Below are 22,436 nucleotides of genomic sequence, written 5' to 3' on the forward strand. Positions count from 1 at the left end.
TACAAGGGAGGAAAAAAATGTTTACAGATAAACTGGTGCCAGAAAGTTATACAGATTTGTAAATTACTTCTATTTAAAAATCTTAATCCTTCCAGTACTTATCAGCTGCTGTATGCTCCAGAGGAAGTTGTATGGTTCTTTCCCGTCTGATCACAGTGCTCTCTGCTGCCACCTCTGTCCGTGCCAGAGCAGGAGAGGTTTGTTATGGGGATTTGCTCCTGCTCTGGACAGTTCCTGACACAGACAGAGGTGGCAGCAAAGAGCACTGTGGTCAGACTGGCAAGAACTACACAACTTTCTCTGGAGCATACAACAGAGGATAAGTACCGGAAGGATTAAAACTTTTACATAAAATTAATTTACAAATGTGTATAACTTTCTGGCACCAGTTGATTTGATTTTTTTTTTTTCCTTTGGAGTACCCCTTTAAAGAAGAGTTCCTCTTCCAAACAACATTTTACAGCACCATAAACTACTTTTACTGCCCCATATAATCCTGGACTAACTTTCTCTGGAAGAAAGAACAAAAAGGCTCTAAAACCCAGAAAAAAACAAAGCTAAAATCTAAAACAATTATCCAGGCCTGAGCAATCATGATAACCTGATCCAGAGCAATGGATCAGGCTGTGTAGAGATGAGCGAATTTACAGTGATTCGATTCATTACGAACTTCTCAGCTCGGCAGTTGATGGCTTTAGCCTGCATAAATTAGTTTAGCTTTCAGGTGCTCCGAGACTCTCCTAGGAATGTATCCACCTTTTCCAGCCCACCGGAGCACCTGAAAGCTGAACTAATTTATGCAGGCTAAAGTCATCAACTGCCGAGCTGAGAAGTCCGTGACGAATCGTATCACTGTAAATTCTCTCATCTCTAGCAAGAGCCCCTAACACATGGCTGTCTCACACAGACCTCAGCTCCAGAGGCCTTTTGACCAGGCACTGTCTCACTGGCGCCATTGCACCATACTCTGCTTCGTGTTGTCTCTAGCAGGAGGCTCTCTCAGGCTTTTACAGCACAGCAAAGCACAGCTTCTCTTGACAACACCAGCATTACACACAACAACCGATTCAGGTGGGGAGTCACCCACAAATGGTCACACATCCACACATGAAACAATGAGCTTTAATCTAACGGGCCTCCCCATGTTAGTCCCCGCTACCATGAGACAGCAGTAAAGAACGTGAGACCAGAATTCCCTGATGCCATGTTGCTTAACCGCACAGAAACCAAAACCAATGTCCACAACAATATAGGATTGACAGACACAAAAAAGTCCAAGTGGTGGGTGCAAGCAGATGAACTAATCCCTGGTGAGAGGTCCAGCATTCAGACGAGGGCATATTACTGCAGCACACAGTGTATAGTGAAGCAAGAAGGTTTAATTCCATGAAAATATTTAAGATGCCTCAAGCAGCTATTTTCAAGCAACACATATAGGGGGATTTATCATTCCTCCAATTGTTTCCGATGCACAACAAATACAGAGCTTGTGCAAACAATTTCCACTATTTTGCCACTCTGCGCTGGCGCAGGGAATGATAGATTTCCCTCCGATTGATAATTAAAGGCATATATAGATTGAAAGATCGCAAGGCTCAGTAAATGACTGCACCAAGATTGTTGCTTGTTAACGGAAATTTGTGTAAAAAAGCCTTAAAGTGTAAGAATATGTTACTCAGTGCCTAATCCTGACCATGTAATGTAATTTTTCTGCCTCTATCTCCTACATTTATTATAAAAATCCCTCTCTTCATTAGCTCACAGTGTTAGAAATCCTCTCAGGGGAAGGGGGAGTGTCCCTCACTGGTGGTGGTGGGAGGTGATTGGTGTGTGGTGGGAGAGGACGTGTCCCTCCCTTGTGGTGGTGTTCGGTGATTGGTGTGTGGTGGAAGGGGGCATGTCCCTCCCTTGTGGAGGTGGGTGGTGATTGGTGTGTGGTGGATGGGGGCATGTCCCTCCCTTGTGGAGGTGGGTGGTGATTGGTGTGTGGTGGATGGGGGCATGTCCCTCCCTTGTGGAGGTGGGAGGTGATTGGTGTGTCAGCCTTGTCCATGAGTCATCTCTTGTCCTTGAGTCATCTCGTGTCCATGACTCATGGACAAGCCTGATGCAGCTGCAGGACTGGTTAGCGTTAGATAAATAGATATGAGAAAGAATGAGAGATATGAGATAGATAGATAGATATGAGATTGATACATAGATATGAGATGGATAGATAGATAGACTTCTATAAGATAGATAGATAAATAGATACACATCAAAGAAGATAGCAGCCCTCAGGTTCAAGTGAAAAAGATATGTGGCTTTATTCACCAAACATCAGAGCAACATTTCGGTAGTGCTGGGTGATATATCTGTTCATACCGAATACCGGTGTGTTTTTTTTATGATATAAATTTTTCGTATACCGCAATACTGGTGGGTGTATACAAAATGTTAGGAAAGCAGAGCGGCGGAACGCCGCAGAGGGGCCTGGTTTTGCAGTTGCACCAAACAAGCACCATGTGAGCGAGAGTGCGGCAGCCTGAGCGGTGAACAAAATGGACAACCCCGGTGAAAGTAGTGAAACTGAAGATTCAGAAAATGAAACAGAAGAACTGGTACCAAAACGAGGAGTCTGTTGTATAAACCTATATTAATACCAGTGTGAACATGAACAATATTCAGTACTCATGACAGTAAAATAGGTCATTGTAAGGCAACTTACTGCCTAAATTATTAGAAAATTAGGTTAACCCCCAGTCGTGCATGAAAAAAAAAAATACCGATAAATACTGTGAAACCGCTATAACTTAGGAAAATACTGTGATATACATTTTTGGTCATACCGCCCAGCACTACATTTCAGCCATCTCACATGGCCATTGTCAAGCAACAAGTGGTACAAAGTGCAAGGTATAAATATCAACATCCCATCAAAGAGAAGAAGAAAGGTGCAGAGCGCTCACCATTCCAGTTGTAGGCAGACACGGCTGGGTAGATCCAGGATCGCTTCGGTCTGTATGGAGTCCAGGTGACGTGACGACCACTTCGGTCTATGCGGGAGATCGGCAGGTGGATTGGGGGAGTTCAGACGTCAGGCCACAGACCGTATCACGCCCCTAGGCGCTTCATCAGGCTGCTGCCTCAGCGGGAGATCGGCAGGTGGATTGGGGGAGTTCAGACACCAGGCCACGGACCATATCACGCCCCTAGGCGCATCATCAGGCCGCTGCCTCAGCGGGAGAGCAGCAGGTGGACTGGGGGAGTTCAGACATCAGGCCACAGACCGTATCACGCCCCTAGGTGCTTCATCAGGCCTCTGCCTCAGCTGGAGAGCGGCAGGGGGACTGAGGGAGTTCAGACGTCAGGCCACGGACCGTATCGCGTTGCGGGGGGCAGGGCATTATCGGCTTATCGGCAAGGTAATTGCCGATACTGATAATGCCCAAAATCGTGATTATCGGCCGATATAATCGGTCGATCCCTAGTATAAATAGTTTACACAGCTTATTAACATACATTATGTAATTATACAAAATAAATAAATATACAGAATATGTGCAATTAAGATTACATATGGGGGTTCAGATACACACACTTCCACATCATTAGGGAACCTTCGCTATGCAAATTAGAAAATTCAGTGCATATCATCATAAAAACAAAACAGTACACATATTTCCATAATCTAGTGTACAGGTGTACATGATCTATAAGTGATACCTTAGTGGATCAGGGAGGGAGGGGAAGTGACGTCCTGGCATCCACACACCCACCTTTGCTTGTGGGAATATACACACAAGCAAAGGTGGGTGTGTGGTTGCCAGGACGCAATACATTGTGTGAGCGCACTGGAGTGACAGCTCTCACTTGGCTATGCCGATGGGGAGATGTCACACCGGGTTCTCTGCAACGGAGGGACGGTTCTACGTTCCTCGTTTGCGGAGAAGTACGCTCCCGTAACTGCGTGTCCCCACCACCTGGTAAATCCAGCTGATGATCCCGGTGATACATTATCATGTAATGCTGCAGAAAAGTATCCAGGTTCACTTCATGAATATACAGTGACAGGCCAGTCGCCCTTAACGAACATGGCACCTATCGGGTGCACGAACTCAGTGCGCGTGCGCACAGCAAGTTTTCTACTCCGCAATGTTTACATACATCGTCACTTCCTATCGGATACCGGAAGTGCATAGAAGACTTCAGAATTCACATACAGTTTAGCCTTCCACGTGGTGAAATATGGAGGCATGCATGCCGGGATGTCCCCTCCCTCCCTGATCCACTAAGGTACAGTGACCCCCCGACCTACGATGGCCCCGACATATGATCAAATCGACGTACGATGGCCTCTCAGAGGCCATTGCATGTCGATGTCAGCATCGACATACGATGCTTTTTTATGTCGGGGCCATCGCATTAAGTGCTATCCGGCAGCGCAAAATGCTTAAGCTGCTGCCGGATAGCAGCTTAATGTTCCCCGTGTGGTGCGGTAAGTATTACTTACCCCACCACGATGCTCCGGGGTGCCCTCCGGGTCCAGTGCTGGTCTTCCGGTGTCTTCTCGGCCCTCTCCGATGACGTCAATATGCTGCTGCGCACGTCATCCAATAGGAATGGCGTACGCAGTGGCGTAATGACGTCGCTACCCAGGCCCAGTAAGGCCTTGCGGAAGACAGCGGAGGACCGGAGAAGACCAGGAGAGGACCGGAGAAGACAGCAGAGGACCGGAGAAGACCAGGAGAGCCCAGCGGAGGCCCGGGGTCACCATTGCGAGCGGCGGGGACACCATCGCGAGCGGTGGGGACAGGTGAGTACAGCTTCGTATACTTTACATTGCACGAATCCCTCAACATACGATGGATTCGACAAACGATGGCTCGTTTGGAACGAATTACCATCGTATGTTGAGGGACCACTGTATAACTTATAGATCAAGTACACCTGTACACTAGATAATTGAAATATGTATACAGTTTTGTTTTTATGATGATATGCACTGAATTTTCTCATTTGCATAGCGAAGGTTCCCTAATGATATGGTATCTGAACCCTGCATATGTAATCTTAATTGCACATATTCTGTATATTTATTGATTTTGTATAATTACATAATGTATGTTAATGAGCTGTGTTAACTATTTATACCTTGCATTTTGTACCACTTGTTGCTTCACAATGGCCGTAGGAGAAACATTGCTCTTGTGGTATCCCGGTACCGCATTCTATACGGTACCTATTTGTGTATGGGTCCCCATAGCCAGAGTCCCTAGGACGTAGGGATCCCTGTCATCCAGTCTACCCCTAGTCCCTCTATTTCAGTTTATAGATCGGTATTTTATGCAAAGATGAATGTAAATAGGATAACATATATGTAAATAAATGGTTAATTACTTGTTTCCATAGCGTTGCAGGACCTGCGGGTCATGTGACTCGGTGAACTCTATGGCATTAAGCTTAAGGACCTTTGGAGGCCCTGTGACGTAAGCAATCCCATTACACCATGTAATGGTGAATGGCAGATGTTCGGACCAATCAGATTCGCCCCGCCCCCTGCCCATATAAGTGAGCGGCGGCCATGTTTCTCTCTCTTACCTCGTGGGCTGTCATGAGAGAAGGATCTGCGCAGCAACTAACGCAGTGAGTTAGGCCTGAGCCTTGCGGCGACGGCTGAACAATCTAATTATAAAGTGTATCAATTGCCAAACACTCTGCAGCATCACCGGACCTAATAACTCCCCTAAATCCGGACGGATCTGCAAATCTCTCCCTAAATTCAGAGACTGTATCACTAACTCAAGGTCTGCGACAACTGTCAGTGACTAAGTAACCTAAGGACTGTTTATATGAGACTGTTAGTGTGCCGTGGATATTGCAAGCACTTCAGTAAAGTTATTCACGTTCAAGTTCAATCTCTTTGTGGACCTTCAGTCATTTCATGCACCTATCGTTACTGGGAAGGGCGGCGATAGGCCGGAACATTGATTCAGCATACCAGCCCCCAGCCTGGCATCACGAACTATAGGGTTAACATTAACCCCTCATATACCGATACTATACCACCACTACCATACACCCCCCAAGGGCTACCACACTCTGATGTTTGGTGAATAAAGCCACATATCTTTTTCACTTAAAGGGGTATTCCAGGAAAAAACTTTTTTTTTATACATCAACTGGCTCCAGAAAGTTAAATAGATTTGTAAATGACATCCAAACAGTGAAGGTAGAAAAAGCGGAGCACTCACCCAGTCTGACGAAGCGCCTCAGCGCCAAACGGTCCGTCACCGAGAGGGCACCCCCATCCGCACACCCCTGCTTGTATCCCCTGAAGACTACATGAATAAAGTCTAATCGCAACAAGAAGTCTAATGTGGTGAGTGCTCCGCTTTTTCTACCTTCACTGTTTGGATGTGATTCACCTGTTACCACGAGCGTGGAAGCACCATTATTGGCACCTCCAGCGGTTGCAAGGGGACAGTACTTTAATCCGGTAGCTCTACACCATACAGCGCGAATACAGTCGTGCCGAGCATATCTTCTTTGTTTTAAGATTTGTAAATTACTTCTATTAAAAAGTCTTAATCCTTTCAGTACTTATGAGCTGCTGAAGTTGAGTTGTTCTTTTCTGTCTAAGTGCTCTCTGATGACACGTGTCTCGGGAACTGTCCAGAGTAGAAGCAAATCTCCATAGTAAAACTCTTATACTCTGTACAGTTTCCGAGACAAGCAGAGATGTCAGCAGAGAGCACTGTTGCCAGACAGAAAAGAACAACTCAACTTCAGCAGCTGATAATTATTGTAAGGATTAAGATTTTTTAATACAAGTAACTTGCAAATCTGTTTAACTTTCTGGAGCCAGTTGATATAAAAAAAAAAAGTTTTTTCCTGGAATACCCCTTTAAACCTGAGTGCCGCTATCTTCTTTGAAGAACCAAAAATCACCACTACTACAAGTGTTGCCCAAATCTCTAAATATAGATAGATAGATAGATAATAGATAGATTAATAGAATAACGAAAAAAATACATTAGCAAATCATTAAAATCTGGTCTCTGAGATGAAGGACACCTGTCTACCCAGGGCTGCCATCAGAAATTTTGGGGCCCCTCACACAGCTCAAGGCCTGGGCCCCCGACCTTCCAACCCCTCGTGGCCATCCCCAGGGCATGCCTGCTATTTTTCCCATCATCTATGAAAACAAAGGTTTTAAACACAAGACAAGAAAAACAAGAGCCATGTTTTCAATGAGGAAGGAAGTACAGAGGAAATATCACCATACAAATTACCATCATACTATTACTGACCAAATCCTGTATACTACAGAGCTTAGGGGATGGGGGATAAGTTTCTGATCGCAAGGGGTCCGACCACAGAAACCCCTCACGATTTCCTGCATGTCGCTCTCCTAACGCATTCATCTCTATGGAAGAGCCAGCAATATACGAGTGTTTAGATAACCCCGCTTCATGTGTAAAGGGAGCCAGGGCGCTGTGCCAGGTCCCCTCGGGATCAGACACTTATCTCCTATCCTGTGGATAGGGGATAAGGAGTAAAGTAGCAGAGTTCTCCTTTAACAAATTGGTTTTGAATCTAGGAGCCAGGATTAAAAGGATTTTTTTTTTTAAAACAATCAGCGCAATGTTTCAGTTTTTGAGAGGTGATTGTTTAAAAATGTTTTTTCACAATTTCCCCACTTATATTTTGCACAGGGACCTGGGTAACTAGTCCTGAGACCCACCCAAGGAATAGTTTCCCAGGTAGCGGTGGCATTTATAAATGATGATTACTCTGAAACACCTGGGTGACTCCGTGTAATTCATAGTGTCCCGCAATGGCAATGCCTGTTTTATACTGCCGGTGGTTTTGGCAGCATAAAACTGATTACAGGTTCCCTTCAACTGTGAGTAAATATATTAAAATATACTTAATTAAAAGACGATAAACAACTTAAATTGCAAAAAAAAAAAGAGAAACAAAGTTCCCCCTCCCACACACAGTAGTAACAGCAGGTCTCCCCTCTCCAGCCACCCCTGCCCCCCCCCCCACTCACACATAGCAGGATTTTCAGTCCCCCCTGCCCCCCTTCTGTCCACATAAGAGGCACCCCCCCTCGTACATAGCAGGACTCTCAGTCCCCCCTGACCCCCCTTCTCTCCACATAAGAGCCCCCCTCACCCTCACACATAGCAGGACTCTCAGTCTCCACATAAGAGCCCCCGCCCATCCACCCCCCCCCCCACACACACACATAGCAGGACTTTCAGTCTCCACATAAGAGCCCCCGCCCATCCAGCCCCCCCCCCTCACACGTAAGGGACTTTCAGTCTCCACATAAGAGCCCCTGCCCATCCAGCCCCCCCCCCTCACACGTAGCAGGACTTTCAGTCTCCACATAAGAGCCCCCGCCCATCCACCCCCACACGTAGCAGGACTTTCAGTCTCCACATAAGAGCCCCCGCCCATCCCCCCCCCCCCCACACACACATAGCAGGACTTTCAGTCTCCACATAAGGGCCCCCGCCAATCCACCCCCCCCCCCACACGTAGCAGGACTTTCAGTCTCCACATAAGAGCCCCCGCCCATCCCCCCCCCACACATAGCAGGACTTTCAGTCTCCACATAAGAGCCCCCGCCCATCCACCCCCCCCCCCACACGTAGCCCCCCTTCTCTCCACATAAGAGACCCCCCCCCCCACACACACACACACAGCAGGACTTTCAGTCTCCACATAAGAGACCCCCCCCAACCACACGTAGCACGACTTTCAGTCCCCCCTGCCCTCCCCCTTCTCTCCACATAAGAGGCCCCCCCCCCTCATATAAAGCAGGACTCTCAGTCCCCCCTGACCCCTCTTCTCTCCACATAAGAGCCCCCCCCCCTCACACATAGCAGGACTTACAGTCCCCCCTGACCCCCCTTCTCTCCACATAAGAGGCCCCCCCCCTCATATATAGCAGGACTCTCAGTCCCCCCTGACCCCCCTTCTCTCCACATTAGAGCCCCCCCCCTCACCCTCACACATAGCAGGACTTTCAGTCCCCCTTGCCCCCCCTCCACATAAGAGAGAGCCGCCAGATGACCTCACATATACCCAGGTCACCCGGGCACCCCAACCCTCCACCATACACCCCTGGATCAATAACCTTATCAGATCACGTCTGCCTACCGCGGCCCGCATGATGCATCTTCTCATTGTTATTGTAATACATTGTAATAACTTTATTATGCATGTCATACGTTCCCGCTGGAATAGCAGATACTCTGTGTGACCTGCACCGCGTATGAATATTTCATAAGACTCTGCACCAAAAAAAGCGCAAAACTGGGGAAATCAGGAAACTTTTAACAAGTGTAAAATAAACTAGTAAATCTCATTGGATTCGTCATCATGAAATAGTAATGAGATTATTTATTTTTTTAATAATCTGTTCTAACGCTTTGTAGAAGGGGATGGCGGGCGTCATGTATACAAACGCGAAACCGTCCGTAAACCGTGGCTAAGGCCATGAAATAGGCATCACGTCATGTGACCGACAGTCTGTCCAGAGGGTTTCCTAATCTTTATTTTGGGTGGGCCCAAAAGATTTTTGGAACGGCTCAACTTCCCACTAAAGTGTACTATCTAGGCCAGTATTTCCCAAACAGTGAACCTCAGCTGCAGCAAAACTACAACTCCCAGCATGCCCGGACAGCCAACGGCTGTCCGGGCATGCTGGGAGTTGTAGTTTTGCAACAGCTGGAGGAACCATGGTTGGGAAACACTGATCTAGGCAGCATATGTCACGATTTATCTGGGCACAGTGTGGCACTATCTGGGCCTTGTATGGCACAATATATCTGGGCAATGCAGATATATGGTCATTGTATTGTTCTTTACATGAGCATATTTTAACGTTCTTACTGCAAGACACACATATATATATATATATATATATATATATATATATATCATGGTAATGCACAGCATGAGGAGGTAGTATGTGGACACTGGATGGAAGTATTATAATATTGCCGTTCTATAGATAACCCTATAGAAGTAATGTTTGCACACATTTGGGCAGTATGTACAGTTAGCGTGTACTCCTCCCAGCCCTTTCAAATGGATGCCTGGAACGCCAGTGGGAAAAATCCCCCTTTTTATGATCAGACCTTAAAGGGTACCTTTCATCAAAAAACACTTTTGATATAGTATAGATTAATTGCATGTTATTAAAATATACGCTTCTTTCTATTTAATTTTCCACTTTGAAAAAATGACCACTAGGGGTCTCCCTACTAGTCCTGGCCGCAATCCCTTTTTATAGATTTCAGACTCATGCTGGACACCTACATTTCAGACTGTAGCCAGGACACAGACAAGCTCAGCACTGCTCCCTGCCTGTGAGTCAGACGAGCAGGAGCCGGCACTGTGCTCATAGCCTGACTCTGCCTTACAGCATGCCCTCATTCATTTTACTATCTGAGCACCGATCTTTCTTCTCTCTGTACATGCAGTTGTAAAAAGAGAGGAGAAGATTCAGAGCTTTGGCTGCTGTGTTCACAGCCTCTATGTTGGGCCACGCCCCCTTCCTCCCTCACACTAGGACGGCTGAATGAGCAGCCAAGAAGACAATAAATCAGGTAGAAAGAGGGGGTTTTGAATAAAAAAGAAAAACAGGGATAGTGTCAGTGAGAGTCAGGGACAGATGGGGGGGGGGGATTAGGGAGAGTTTAGATCATGATAGGTAATCTTTAAAGGGGTCCTTGAGCCATTGATGCCAAATTATAATACTGTGTAATTTGCTTCTAATACCTCTGTGCGCCGCTTTTGTCCCATTTTTATGCAGAGGACCCACACCCGGAAATGCTGTAGTGCAAGTCTTTTTATTTTACTGTTGTCTCAGACCTTTCCCAGCACCCCATGAGAGACAATATGTTATAAGTCACATGGTTTCAGGGGGCATGGCTATGCTGCAGTGAGTGGGTGGGTAGCATTACTAACAGTAAATCCCTTCTACTCTGCTATGCACCCACCCACTGCAGCATAGCTACACCCCCCCTGGCAGGGATGTAGCTATAGAGGTAGCAGAGATAGTAGTCGCACCAGAGCCCTGGTGCTTAAGGGGGACCCAAAGCACATCTTCCTCATAAGAGATTAGTACTGTAATTGGCATATGGGGCCCTGTTGCAGTTTTTGCATCGGGGCCCAGAAGCTACAAGCTACACCTCTGCCCCTGGAGACCATGTGACTTATGACATATTGTCCCCAGCAGCATGGAATGCTGGGAAGGGGCAACAGTAAAATAAAAAGACTTTTACTACAGCACTTCCGGGTGTGGGTCCTGAGCATGAAAATGGGACAAAGTGATGCACGGAGGTAATAGAAGCAAATTACACAGGATTATTTCTTAGCATCATGGGCTCAAAGGCTGAAGAAGAAAAAAAATCCTGGAATATCCCTTTAAGGTCAAGTTATGAACACTGTATATAGAAAGCAAGGCTGACAGATGTTGGGGCTGTCCCCATGTATATACACAGATTTACACAAATAACCAGGTGGATAACATAACTTTATATAGATTTTATAAAAATGCTCACCTAACATGAATATGACTTTGGTTTTCTTTAGTTCCTCTGCAAAAAAACAAAAAGTCATTAAGATTATAATACATAATGTTTTAGACAATACATAATAGATTATAATACATAAAATCAGGTTGCACTGGTCCTTTAGCGCACCAAACGGAAAGAGTGGAATTTAGTGCAAGTGTGGTGCTGTTTTTGAAAGACAACAGCTATCTTTTTTTTTTTTAAATCATGGATATCCTCTTTAAAGGGGAGCTCCGGTTTATAAACGTATCCCCTATCTTGTGGATAGGGGTTAAGCTGCTGACTGCAGGTGGTCCATCTGAGATTGGTCTTGGGAGTGACGGGCCGCTCAGTCAATCACCGGCCACAGCAATGTCCCGCCTCACCTGATGATTAGCTAAGTGGGCCATTACTCCTGAGACCATTTAGTCTTGAAGGGCGTGGTCAGGAGCTCTCAGGTAAGAGTCCGGCCCCATTTTGGAGATCTCAGGGGGTCCCAGAGGTTGGACCCCCATGATCAGACACTGTGGGTAGGCAATAAGTTTTACATAACCAGACAATACTGATACTAAGGTTGTTTTTTTACATGACACACAGGCCTCACAGGATTCCATACATGGTAGGCTCCGGGGCCAAGATTTGGCCTCCAGCTGCCATGACAACCATCAAAACCCTGCAACCACATCTCCAGGGTTCCAATGGGTAACTCTCTCTTTAAACCTACTGTAGATGCAGAGTGCTGAGTTTGACAGCTGCCTCTGTGATGAGCTACAGGGGTGCGATGTGAGGTGTAGGGGCAGATGGTGTTGCCCAGGGGTAGATGGTGTTAACCCTTTAGTGTTCGTGATGCCAGGGCGTGGTTTGCCTATGTAACCACCAGAAGGTAAACCCCTTAGTCCTAAGTTAGGCAGGGGCAAATAATAGTCCAAGGCCAGGTTAAGGTTAACGGTAGCTTTACTGAAGTAGAACAGGTCTAACAGTCTTTACAGGGCAGTAAGGTTTCCAGAGAGGTGACCAGTAACATGAGGGACCTCGCAGCTTGCTGGAACTTGCAGTGACTTTACAGACTCTAGCACAGCCACTCTAATTATAATTGACTTGACTGAAGATAGTGACAGCAGACAGAGATGACTTGACTTACTGACTTGTGGCTGTAATTTAGGCTTGAGGCCTCCAGATGTGCTGGACACTGGCTCTGAGACATCTGGACTGGACTTGACCTCAGTACAAAGTGAAAAACAAGAGAGAGATTGTAGTACCTCCCCCTCTTATAAAGTGGGGCTGAGCAAGGAGCCCATAGGCTATCTGCGGGTCATCTGGTCACCTGTGCTCTCTGGGTAACAAAGCATATGACCTAAACATGTGACAACCATTATCACGTGACTAACAACCATGTGACCATATGAAAGGTCCTTTACCCTTAGTATATAACCTATACACATTATGGGGGAACACTGCAGGTGAGCCCTGAGGACGTACAGGGATTCAACCTGACAGGACTGTAGAAGCATATCCCGTAGTGGGACATCACACCTCCTATCAGTGAATCTGTGAGCTCACAAGCAGATTCTACAGAATTCCGATGATGTAACTGTGCAGTAACTCACTGCTAACCATGACACACAGTTATGTCATGGTGAGTGAAGGGGTTAATGAAAAGAAAAAAAATCTGCAAGAAATGTAATGCTACTTATTTAACATCAATATTTAAAAGCCAAAACCAGGAGTGGCTCCTACACAGAGAAACACTATAATGGAAAAATGTGCATCTCTTATGCTTTGCACCCACCTTTATATTTGGCTTACAAATACTAGTGCTAAATACTTACTAAATTACCACTAAATGAAATCACCATATGTATAAATATGAATCACCTTCATGTACATCTAAAAGGCATAGACCCCTTTGCGCAGATTTTTTTTTATTGTTGATTTGTTTCCTGAACACAAAACAAAGTAACTTTCTTAATAGTCTTTATTAGAAATTTCCTACCACTTAGCAGCTAATAGGACAAAAATGTGATAAGTCTGTCAGAAGGACTTTCTGCTCTTTCGGTGTAAGATGTCTGATTGTGGGGGTCCTTCCGCTGGGACCCCCGTGATCTCTGTGCAGCACCTGGCGTTCATTTAGAACGCTGGGTGCGGGGGCGGTGGGGTCGTCACTGCCATGCCCCCTCTTGCCATCATGCCACACCCCCTCAGTGAAAGTCTATGGGAGGGGGTGTGGCATGATGTCACAAGGGGACGTGGCAGTGAAGTCACAACCCCCTGCCGCCTGCTCCATGTGTTCGGAACAAAATGTTCCGAACTCTGGGACAGCGGAGAACCCCTTTAATGCTAAAATGGGTCGGCAGAAGTGCACAGCTGCGAGCTTCTCTCCCCGCTCTGCGTCAATGTGTGCGAGATGGTCCCTTAGACTAACATTATAAGACCGTCTCAGTTATGTGACACAGGGCTGGGAAAGTATGCACTATGTGCCAACTTCTCCCATTTCGCTCTACTAATCGTTTGGGCATTCTGAACACTTAGACCCCGACCAATCAAAACTTTTGAAATGTCTCTATGGTATATCAAAAGTTTTTTATAATGTCACTGCCCATTTAAGTTACGCCACTATTTTTTCTTATTTTATTTTCCTGCTACGTGAAATTTCCTACTTCATTTTGACTCTGCAAGAGTAAAGTGTTAACTATAAGAAGTTCGCAGATTTTGAGGACTTACCTCTTAGATAGTCATCTCCGAAAGTATGTGCAATATCCTCGTTCTGAGAAGGAAAAATGATACACAGATTTATGAGATGAGGAAATTAAACTTCGAGTACAAGCGGATACATTGAGTCACGAAGGGAATGGAAGGGGACACAAGGAGATAAAAGAGGAGTCTCCCTTCAATGTTTACCCTTTATATCAGTGGTCTTCAAACTGTGGACCTCCAGATGTTTGCATAACTACAACTCTCAGCATGCCCGGACAGCCGTTGGCTGTCCGGGCATGCTGGGAGTTGTAGTTTTGCAACAGCTGGAGGTCCACAGTTTGGATACCTAGGGCCTATGAAGTGTGTGTTTACTATATATATATATATATATATATATATATATATATATATATATATATATATATATTAGTCTTTAAAATCTGCTCCTCTTTAAGCACACCACTCCCTTATCTGACCAAAGATCAATTATCTAGGACCTATGAAGTGTGTGTTTAATATATATATATATATATATAATAAATATATATATATATATTAGTCTTTAAAATCTGCTCCTCTTTAAGCACACCACTCCCTTATCTGACCAAAGATCAATTATTTGAGCAAAGATTTCAGCTGAAGCTCCTTTGACAAGACCATACATTGGAGTTACATGTGCTCGGAATCTTCTGGATTCAGATCCATACTGGGTTATATGACCAAACTGGAGCAAAAAAGGATGAGGATAATTGAAATGGACATAAGGGGGGTTAACAGGAAAACAAGAAGGAGGAGGGAGGCTGTCGGAGATGGAAAAGGGTATAACCCACATCTTGCTATGCTGGGGACCATCAATGAGATGGGAGTCATGCTAGGGTCCAGAAAAGAGACGGAGAGCTATGGTAGGGACCAGGACTGAAATGGGGAATAAGAAAGGGAGCCACGCTGGGGTCTAGGGATAGAAGGGAAGCCATGCTAGGACCAGGACTGAAATGGTGACGCTGTGGACTAGGAATGATATGGGGAGCCATGCTGTGGACTAGGAATAATACGGGGAGCCACGCTGTTTACTAAGAATGATATGGGGAACCATGCTGTGTACTGAGAATGATATGGGGAGCCATGCTGTTTACTAAGAATGATATGGGGAGCCATGCTGTGGATTAGAAATTATATGGGGAGCCATGCTGTGAACTAGGAATGATATGGGGAGCCATGCTGTGGATTAGAAATTATATGGGGAGCCATGCTGTGGACTAGGAATGATATGGGGAGCCATGCTGTGGACTAGGAATGATATGGGGAGCCATACTGTGCACTAGGAATGATATGGGGAGCCATGCTGTGTACTGGGAATGATATGGGGAGCCATGCTGTGTACTGGGAATGATATGGGGAGCCATGCTGTGTACTGGGAATGATATGGGGAGCCATGCTGTGTACTGGGAATGATATGGGGAGCCATGCTGTGGACTAGGAATGACATGGGGAGCCATTCTTTGGACTAGATATGATATGGGGAGCCATGCTGTGCACAAGGAATAATATGGGGAGCCATGCTGTGTACTAGGAATGATATGGGGAGCCATGCTGTGTACTGGGAATGATATGGGGAGCCATGCTGTGCACTAGGAATAATATGGGGGGGGGCCATGCTGTGCACTAGGCATAATATGGGGAGCCATGCTGTGCACTAGGAATGATATGGGGAGCCATGCTGTGCACTAGGCATAATATGGGGAGCCATGCTGTGGACTAGGAATGACATGGGGAGCCATGCTGTGGACTAGGAATGATATGGGGAGCCATGCTGTGTACTGGGAATGATATGGGGAGCCATGCTGTGCACTAGGAATAATATGGGGGGGCCATGCTGTGCACTAGGCATAATATGGGGAGCCATGCTGTGCACTAGGAATGATATGGGGAGCCATGCTGTGCACTAGGCATAATATGGGGAGCCATGCTGTGGACTAGGAATGACATGGGGAGCCATGCTGTGGACTAGGAATGATATGGGGAGCCATGCTGTGGACTAGGAATGATATGGGGAGCCATGCTGTGGACTAGGAATGACATGGGGAGCCATGCTGTGGACTAGGAATGACATGGGGAGCCATGCTGTGGACTAGGAATGATATGGGGAGCCATGCTGTGCACTAGGCATAATATGGGGAGCCATGCTGTGGACTAGGAATGATATGGGGAGCCATGCTGTGGACTAGTAATGATATGGGGAGCCATGCTGTGGACTAGGAATGATATCGGGAGCCATGCTGTGGACTAGGAATGATATGGGGAGCCATACTGTGCACTAGGGATAATATGGGGAGCCATGTTTGAGCTTTACACAGAGCCCTTTACTTCTATAGATCCGTGATGATCTGTGATCTTAGACCTCCCTAATGTGACCTCATACAGTGCATAGTGAAAGTATTCGGCCCCTTTGAACTTTTCGACCTTTTGCCACATTTCAGGCTTCAAACATAAAGATATAAAACTGTAATTTTTTTTTTTTTTTTTTTAATTTTATATTTTTATTAAATTTTCAATATATAACACAAGGAGAACAATTCTATTCCTGACAATTTGGAATAGTACAGAATATACAGCAACATAAGAACAAATTGACATTCGTTACATCAGGCGTCTCTATAGGGCGACAGAGTACTCCGTACAATAAACCATCAGAACAAAACACTATTGGCTGCATAGGGTATAAACCGAAAACATGAATATCATCATGAGAAGAACTGGCTGGTGTCTAGGCCCTAAGGCTGCAGCTTTAACGGAATAGAAGGATTGTGCGTGCGTGGTGTAAATAGAGAAGTAGAAAGAAAGCCGGGTAAGGGGAAAGGAGTGAGAAGGAAAGGGGGATAAGGAAACCGAGGAGTAGTGATAGCAACCTCAATAATTAACAGTAGTGGGGGCTATGTATCCACAAGTCCCATCTACTAAGGAACCTATGATCATTAGAGTTAGCTAAAGCATAGGCACGTTCACATGCACAAGAGAAATTAACATAAGCCAAGATTTCCGATAAGCATGGAAGATCAGGGGATCTCCATTTCCTAGCAATGAGCAATTTGGTGGACATCAGTACATGTGCTACTACGTGTCTAGAATTAGAAGGGTACTTATCTAAATCTAGTAGCAGCAAGGCTGTAGAGGGTTCCAATTGAACCTGTAGGCCCAGGAGCCGATCTATAGTCAAAGCAGCACCCCTCCACAATGGTTGTACCTTCGGACATTCCCAAAGAATATGTAGCAGGGAGCCCGCCTCTCCGCATCCCCTCCAGCATACAAATGGAAGGGAAGGGTCGATCTTGTGCAATCTGGTGGGGGTGAAATACCACCTGTAGATTGTTTTGTACAAGGTCTCCTGGTGATTAGTACATTTAAAGTAGGAGTTGATGTCACGAAAGGCGGTCTGCCACTGCTCTGGGGCGATCTCAATTCCCAAGTCCCTTTCCCACCTGTTCATGTATGTATGGTGGAGTAACTCCGACCTCAGCCCCAGAAAACCATAAAAAAAGGTGATTCCTCCGGCACATGAGCCAGACACTCCCAGATATCCTAGTAATCTCGGAGGAAGGGTGACTTTTTGCAGTTGGTCAGTCGCTAGATAGCTCCTAATTTGTAGACTCTTATAGAAGTCCTTTTGCGGGATGGGGAACCTATGCCTGAGGGAGGGGAAGTGGAGAAGTCCATGTTCATCCAACAGGTCCCTGACCGACATAACGCCCAAATCCAGCCAACTAGTCAGATTGAGGTCTGGGATGCATAAATGTAGGACATCTAGGGGTATAGTAGATAGTGGGCAGGGTTGACCATTAGGGGCCTGACGCACAGTCAGTCTCCAAATCTTGTCTGTAATATCAATAGCAGAAATCCCAGTTTTGGGAACTAGTCTCTTTGGGTCTGGGGCTAGTAGTCTAGATTTAAGGCAGCACTGAGGGCTATAATGTTGTTCTAAGGCTACCCATTTTTTATTCGCATCTCCCGACCACCAAAACCTCGCCTGATCCAGAATGCACGCTCTGTAGTAGTCTTCAATATGAGGCCTACCCAGTCCGCCGTTTCCTTTTGTGCAATTAAGAACTGATCTGGGGACCCTAGGGCGAATAGATTGCCACAAAAAGGAGTCCATGACTCTATTCATAGATTGGAAGAACGAGCTCGGAATGGCGATCGGGAGGGTACGAAACAAGTACAATAATTTTGGCAGAAGGAGCATTTTAAATGCCGAAATTCGACCCATCCAGGAGATCATATGTTTCCCGTATTCTCTGCAAGATTGAGAAATAGAAGAAAGCAGCGGCAGAAAATTAGTAGAGAATAGTTGGGAGGAAGGAGAGGTAAGTAGAATCCCCAAGTAGGAGATGCACCGATGCTGCCAATCAAGGGGGAAAGAATGTCTAAGAGGGTCCAGGTCAGCGTCTGGTATGTTAACTGGTAAAATTTGTGATTTGCTGACGTTCAATTTATAATAGGAAAGATCTCCAAAAAGACGGATGACGTCAAAGAGTGCCGGCATGGAGGTCATTGGGTCAGTCAACGTCAAGATCACATCGTCCGCAAAAAGGGCAAGCTTGTGTTCAACTCCTCCCACCGGTATGCCCCTGATCAGTCGGTTCTGTCTGATAGATTGTGCCAGAGGTTCAATAGCTATCAGGAAGATAAGGGGCGAGAGGGGGCATCCCTGCCGCGTGCCATTCGACAGAGTGAACCGCTGCGAAAGAGCTCCATTAGTGAAGACTCGTGCCACTGGATTTGAGTATAAGGCTTGAATTGCCGTGAGGATCTCTCCCTCAAAGCCGAAGGCTCGTAGAGCAGAGAAAACAAAGCACCAGTTCACTCTGTCGAATGCTTTTTCGGCATCTAAAGTGAGGAATACGGCAGGGGTTAAAGATTTCTCACAATGCTGCAATAACGTAATGGTCCGCCTAGTGTTATCGGGAGCTTGTCTCCCTATCGTAAAACCAACTTGATCTCTACTCAGTAAGCTAGGCATTAGAGGGCGGAGGCGATTTGCCAATATCTTAGCATAAAGTTTGGCGTCACTATTCAGTAGCGATATTGGTCTAAAGTTGCTAGTTAAGTCCATGGGTTTGCCGGGTTTGGGGATCGTCGTAATTAAAGCGTCAAGCATGTCAGGTGGCAGAGAACCGGTCGTCATAGCATTGTTAAAGACGGGAAGAAGATGTGGTAGTAAAATTGGGAGATAACGTTTATAGTATTCGTTCGGTAGTCCGTCTGGTCCCGGGGTTTTTTTGGAAGGGAGGGATTTGACAGCATCGGAGATCTCCTGAGGAGAGATAGGTGTATTAAGCAAGGCTAAGGAAGAGGGGGAAAGTTTAGGGAGATTGAGAGTAGAGAGAAAGGAATCTATTTTAACCTGCTCAGGCTGGATACAGGAGGGGTCTGCTCGGATATTGTAAAGGTTCTCATAGTAGTCCCTGAAAGCCGTATCAATCTCTCTGGGAGCCTGGTGGACAGTGTGTTTAGTAGGGTGTTTAATGGAAGATATGCGTTGTTTGAAGCGGGCTGGTTTAAGCTTTCTGGCTAATAAAGATCCTGTCTTATTATCCTGCGTATAATACTTCATTCGAGATCTATGTAGGGCACGCTCAAAGTCTGACAGTAGTAATCTTCGGAGGCGAAGACGTTCCTGAGTTAACAGGGAGGCACTATCCGCAGAGTAGTGTAATTGTAAAAGTGATTCCAACACCGAAATCTTGTTAAGTGATTCATTGATCGAAGTCAATCTTTGCTTCTTAAGGAAGGACCCCAACTGAATGAATGAGCCTCTAATCACCGCCTTATGTGCAAGCCAAACAGACAGCTCGGAGACATCCGGGGTGCTATTAAGGGAAAAGTACTCCAGAAGAGCCCCTTCAATTGTAGCTGAATGTTCGGAGTGCGCTATGAGGTGTGAGTTGGCCCGCCAGACAAAATCACTATATTGAACAGTATTACCGGAGATTTCAATGTGAACAGGAGCATGGTCCGACCACGTCCGGTTCCCAATGGCTGATTTAGCAATACGGTCAATTAATCCCCTATCAACCAATATGTTATCAATCCTGGAGAAGGTGCAGCTCTTAGGTGAGTAGTAGGAAAAATCGCGTTCTGTGGCATGCTGTAAACGCCAGATGTCAAAAAGATCATTGGCTACCAAGAAATTATGAAGATAGAAAGGGCGACGAGTCAAAGGAGCTGATTGTTCTAGAGAAGCAGAAACCACTGAATTATAGTCGCCACACATTATCAGGGCTCCTTTGCGTACAGAGTTAACTTTTAGCATAACAGACCTCAGAAAGCGATTTTGGCGTCTATTGGGAGCATACAGGTTTACAAGGGTATAGTCCACATCATCAATAGAGCACACTAGGATGATAAAGCGACTCTGAGGGTCCACCACTTGGGTAGTTATGCGTACCGCCAGAGTGTCTCTAATAGCAATCATCACACCTCTCTTCTTCTTATCATAAACTGAATGCACAATAAGTGGGAATCTTCTGTGTCGCAAGGGGGGGGGGATTTTTGGAGGAAACATGTGTCTCTTGCACACAGACAATGTCCATTGGGTTACGTTCCACCTCACGCCACAGAAAATTCCTCTTATATGGACTATTGAGTCCATTCACATTATAGGACATAAGTGTAAATCCCATATCTGATAGAAAGGCACTTAATAATTCCGGTTAGAGAACAGGGGGAAGAAGGAGGGAAGGTAGGGAAGAAGGGTAGAGGGAAGGGGGCCAGAAAGGAGCAAAAGTGAGGGGAGAAAGGGAAAATGTATAGAGGGGAGAAGGGTAGGGATAGGGGTACTATACCGCACAGATGTAAAATATGGTAAACAGGAGGTAGTCCCGCTTGACAATCTGAGATGCACGCGATGTCAATCAAATACACAGTGTAGTCCGCAACAGTGAAAAGAATAAGTAACACAGGTCGTCTATAAGACGCTGGGTCAGAGTAGACATGCGATCATAAAGCACTGCATGCGAACTCCACCTAAAACAAGAAAACAGTAAACACAACAGTACCGGTATACAGTGAAACCTATATCGCACTTTACCAGTTTGGGGGCACGTGTATAGGAGAACTATGAAGTAAGAATAGTTGCACACTCAACAGCACACAGAGTGTATGCTACAGTGGGTAGATGGAAGGCAGTTCAGAATCATCAGAGTCAGGGTTTATTCTCCAGGGAAGGTGAAGCCGAATCTTGAGGGGGAAAGCCGCCGGGTTCCGGGCTCCGAGATCCCCAAGCATCTAAAGCGGCAAAGCCATCATCTACTGAGGTAAAGGCATGCATCTTATTGTGGCGGGACACAAGGATTTTGGTGGGGAATCCCCATCTGTAGGATATTCCCAGACGTCTGAGTTCCATGGTCAGTGGGTGAAAGTCCCTCCTCGCCTGCAGGGTAGCAGCAGAAAGGTCTACAAACAGTTGGAGTCCCGCATATGGATCCGGGAGAGACCTATGTTTCCTGGAGAACTGCAGCAGTAGGTCTTTCGTTTTAAAGAAAGTATAGCGAGCCAATACATCCCTCGGAGCGTCCTCAGGAACAGATTTGGGCCTAGCTACTCGGTGGGCTCTGTCGATGCTATATTCGAACACTTCAAGATCAGGTAAGAGATGTTTAGTCAGTTCTTTCACATACTTGGTCAGTTGAGAGTTGGGGATAGTCTCGGGTATGCCGCGGAATTTGACATTGTTCCGTCGGTTGCGGTCTTCCGCATCAATAGATTTGTTGTGGATGGCAGTCACCTTGTCGTCTAAAGCATTATGGGCATCTACAAGGCCATTGTGGGCAGAAGCAAAGGCCGCCATTTTTGCCTCAGTATGAGATACTCTTTTATCTATTTCCTGTACTGAGGTTTTTATGGGGTTAAGCATCTCAGAGAAGTCCTTAGTAATCGAGGACCGCAATAGCAGGAGCATATCTTTAAGAGCCGTCTCTGAGACCGGCTTATCAGAGGCTTGATACGAAGCAAATAAGTCCGGCTCACACTGGGGTGGGTTCGGAGAAATAGGGGACCCATCATCCCAATCCCCCAGACCCTCCGACTCCAATGTCGGTTTTTGCTTAACAGGGCTTACCCGCGGGGAAGATGAAGTCATCGCAGGGGAGCTGCTGGCAATGTATCGCAGGTCTCTCGATCCACCAGGGG

The 22,436-nt window shown here is 46.0% G+C and overlaps 1 protein-coding gene across 3 annotated transcripts in view; it reads right to left on the minus strand.

Moving 5' to 3' along the window:
• The window catches only part of AK5 (adenylate kinase 5), a 230,351-nt gene that overhangs the window by 38,308 nt on the left and 169,607 nt on the right, over positions 1 to 22,436 (minus strand). For all 3 annotated transcript variants that reach the window (XM_056532657.1, XM_056532656.1, XM_056532658.1), the window contains 2 exons: positions 14,280 to 14,322; positions 11,568 to 11,603 (listed from right to left, as the gene is read on the minus strand). In XM_056532657.1, coding sequence (XP_056388632.1) covers positions 11,568 to 11,603; positions 14,280 to 14,322 — 79 coding nt within the window. The remainder of the gene's footprint in view (positions 1 to 11,567; positions 11,604 to 14,279; positions 14,323 to 22,436) is intronic.

The sequence above is a fragment of the Hyla sarda genome, chromosome 7 (genome assembly GCF_029499605.1).
Source record: "Hyla sarda isolate aHylSar1 chromosome 7, aHylSar1.hap1, whole genome shotgun sequence".
NCBI lineage: Eukaryota > Metazoa > Chordata > Amphibia > Anura > Hylidae > Hyla > Hyla sarda.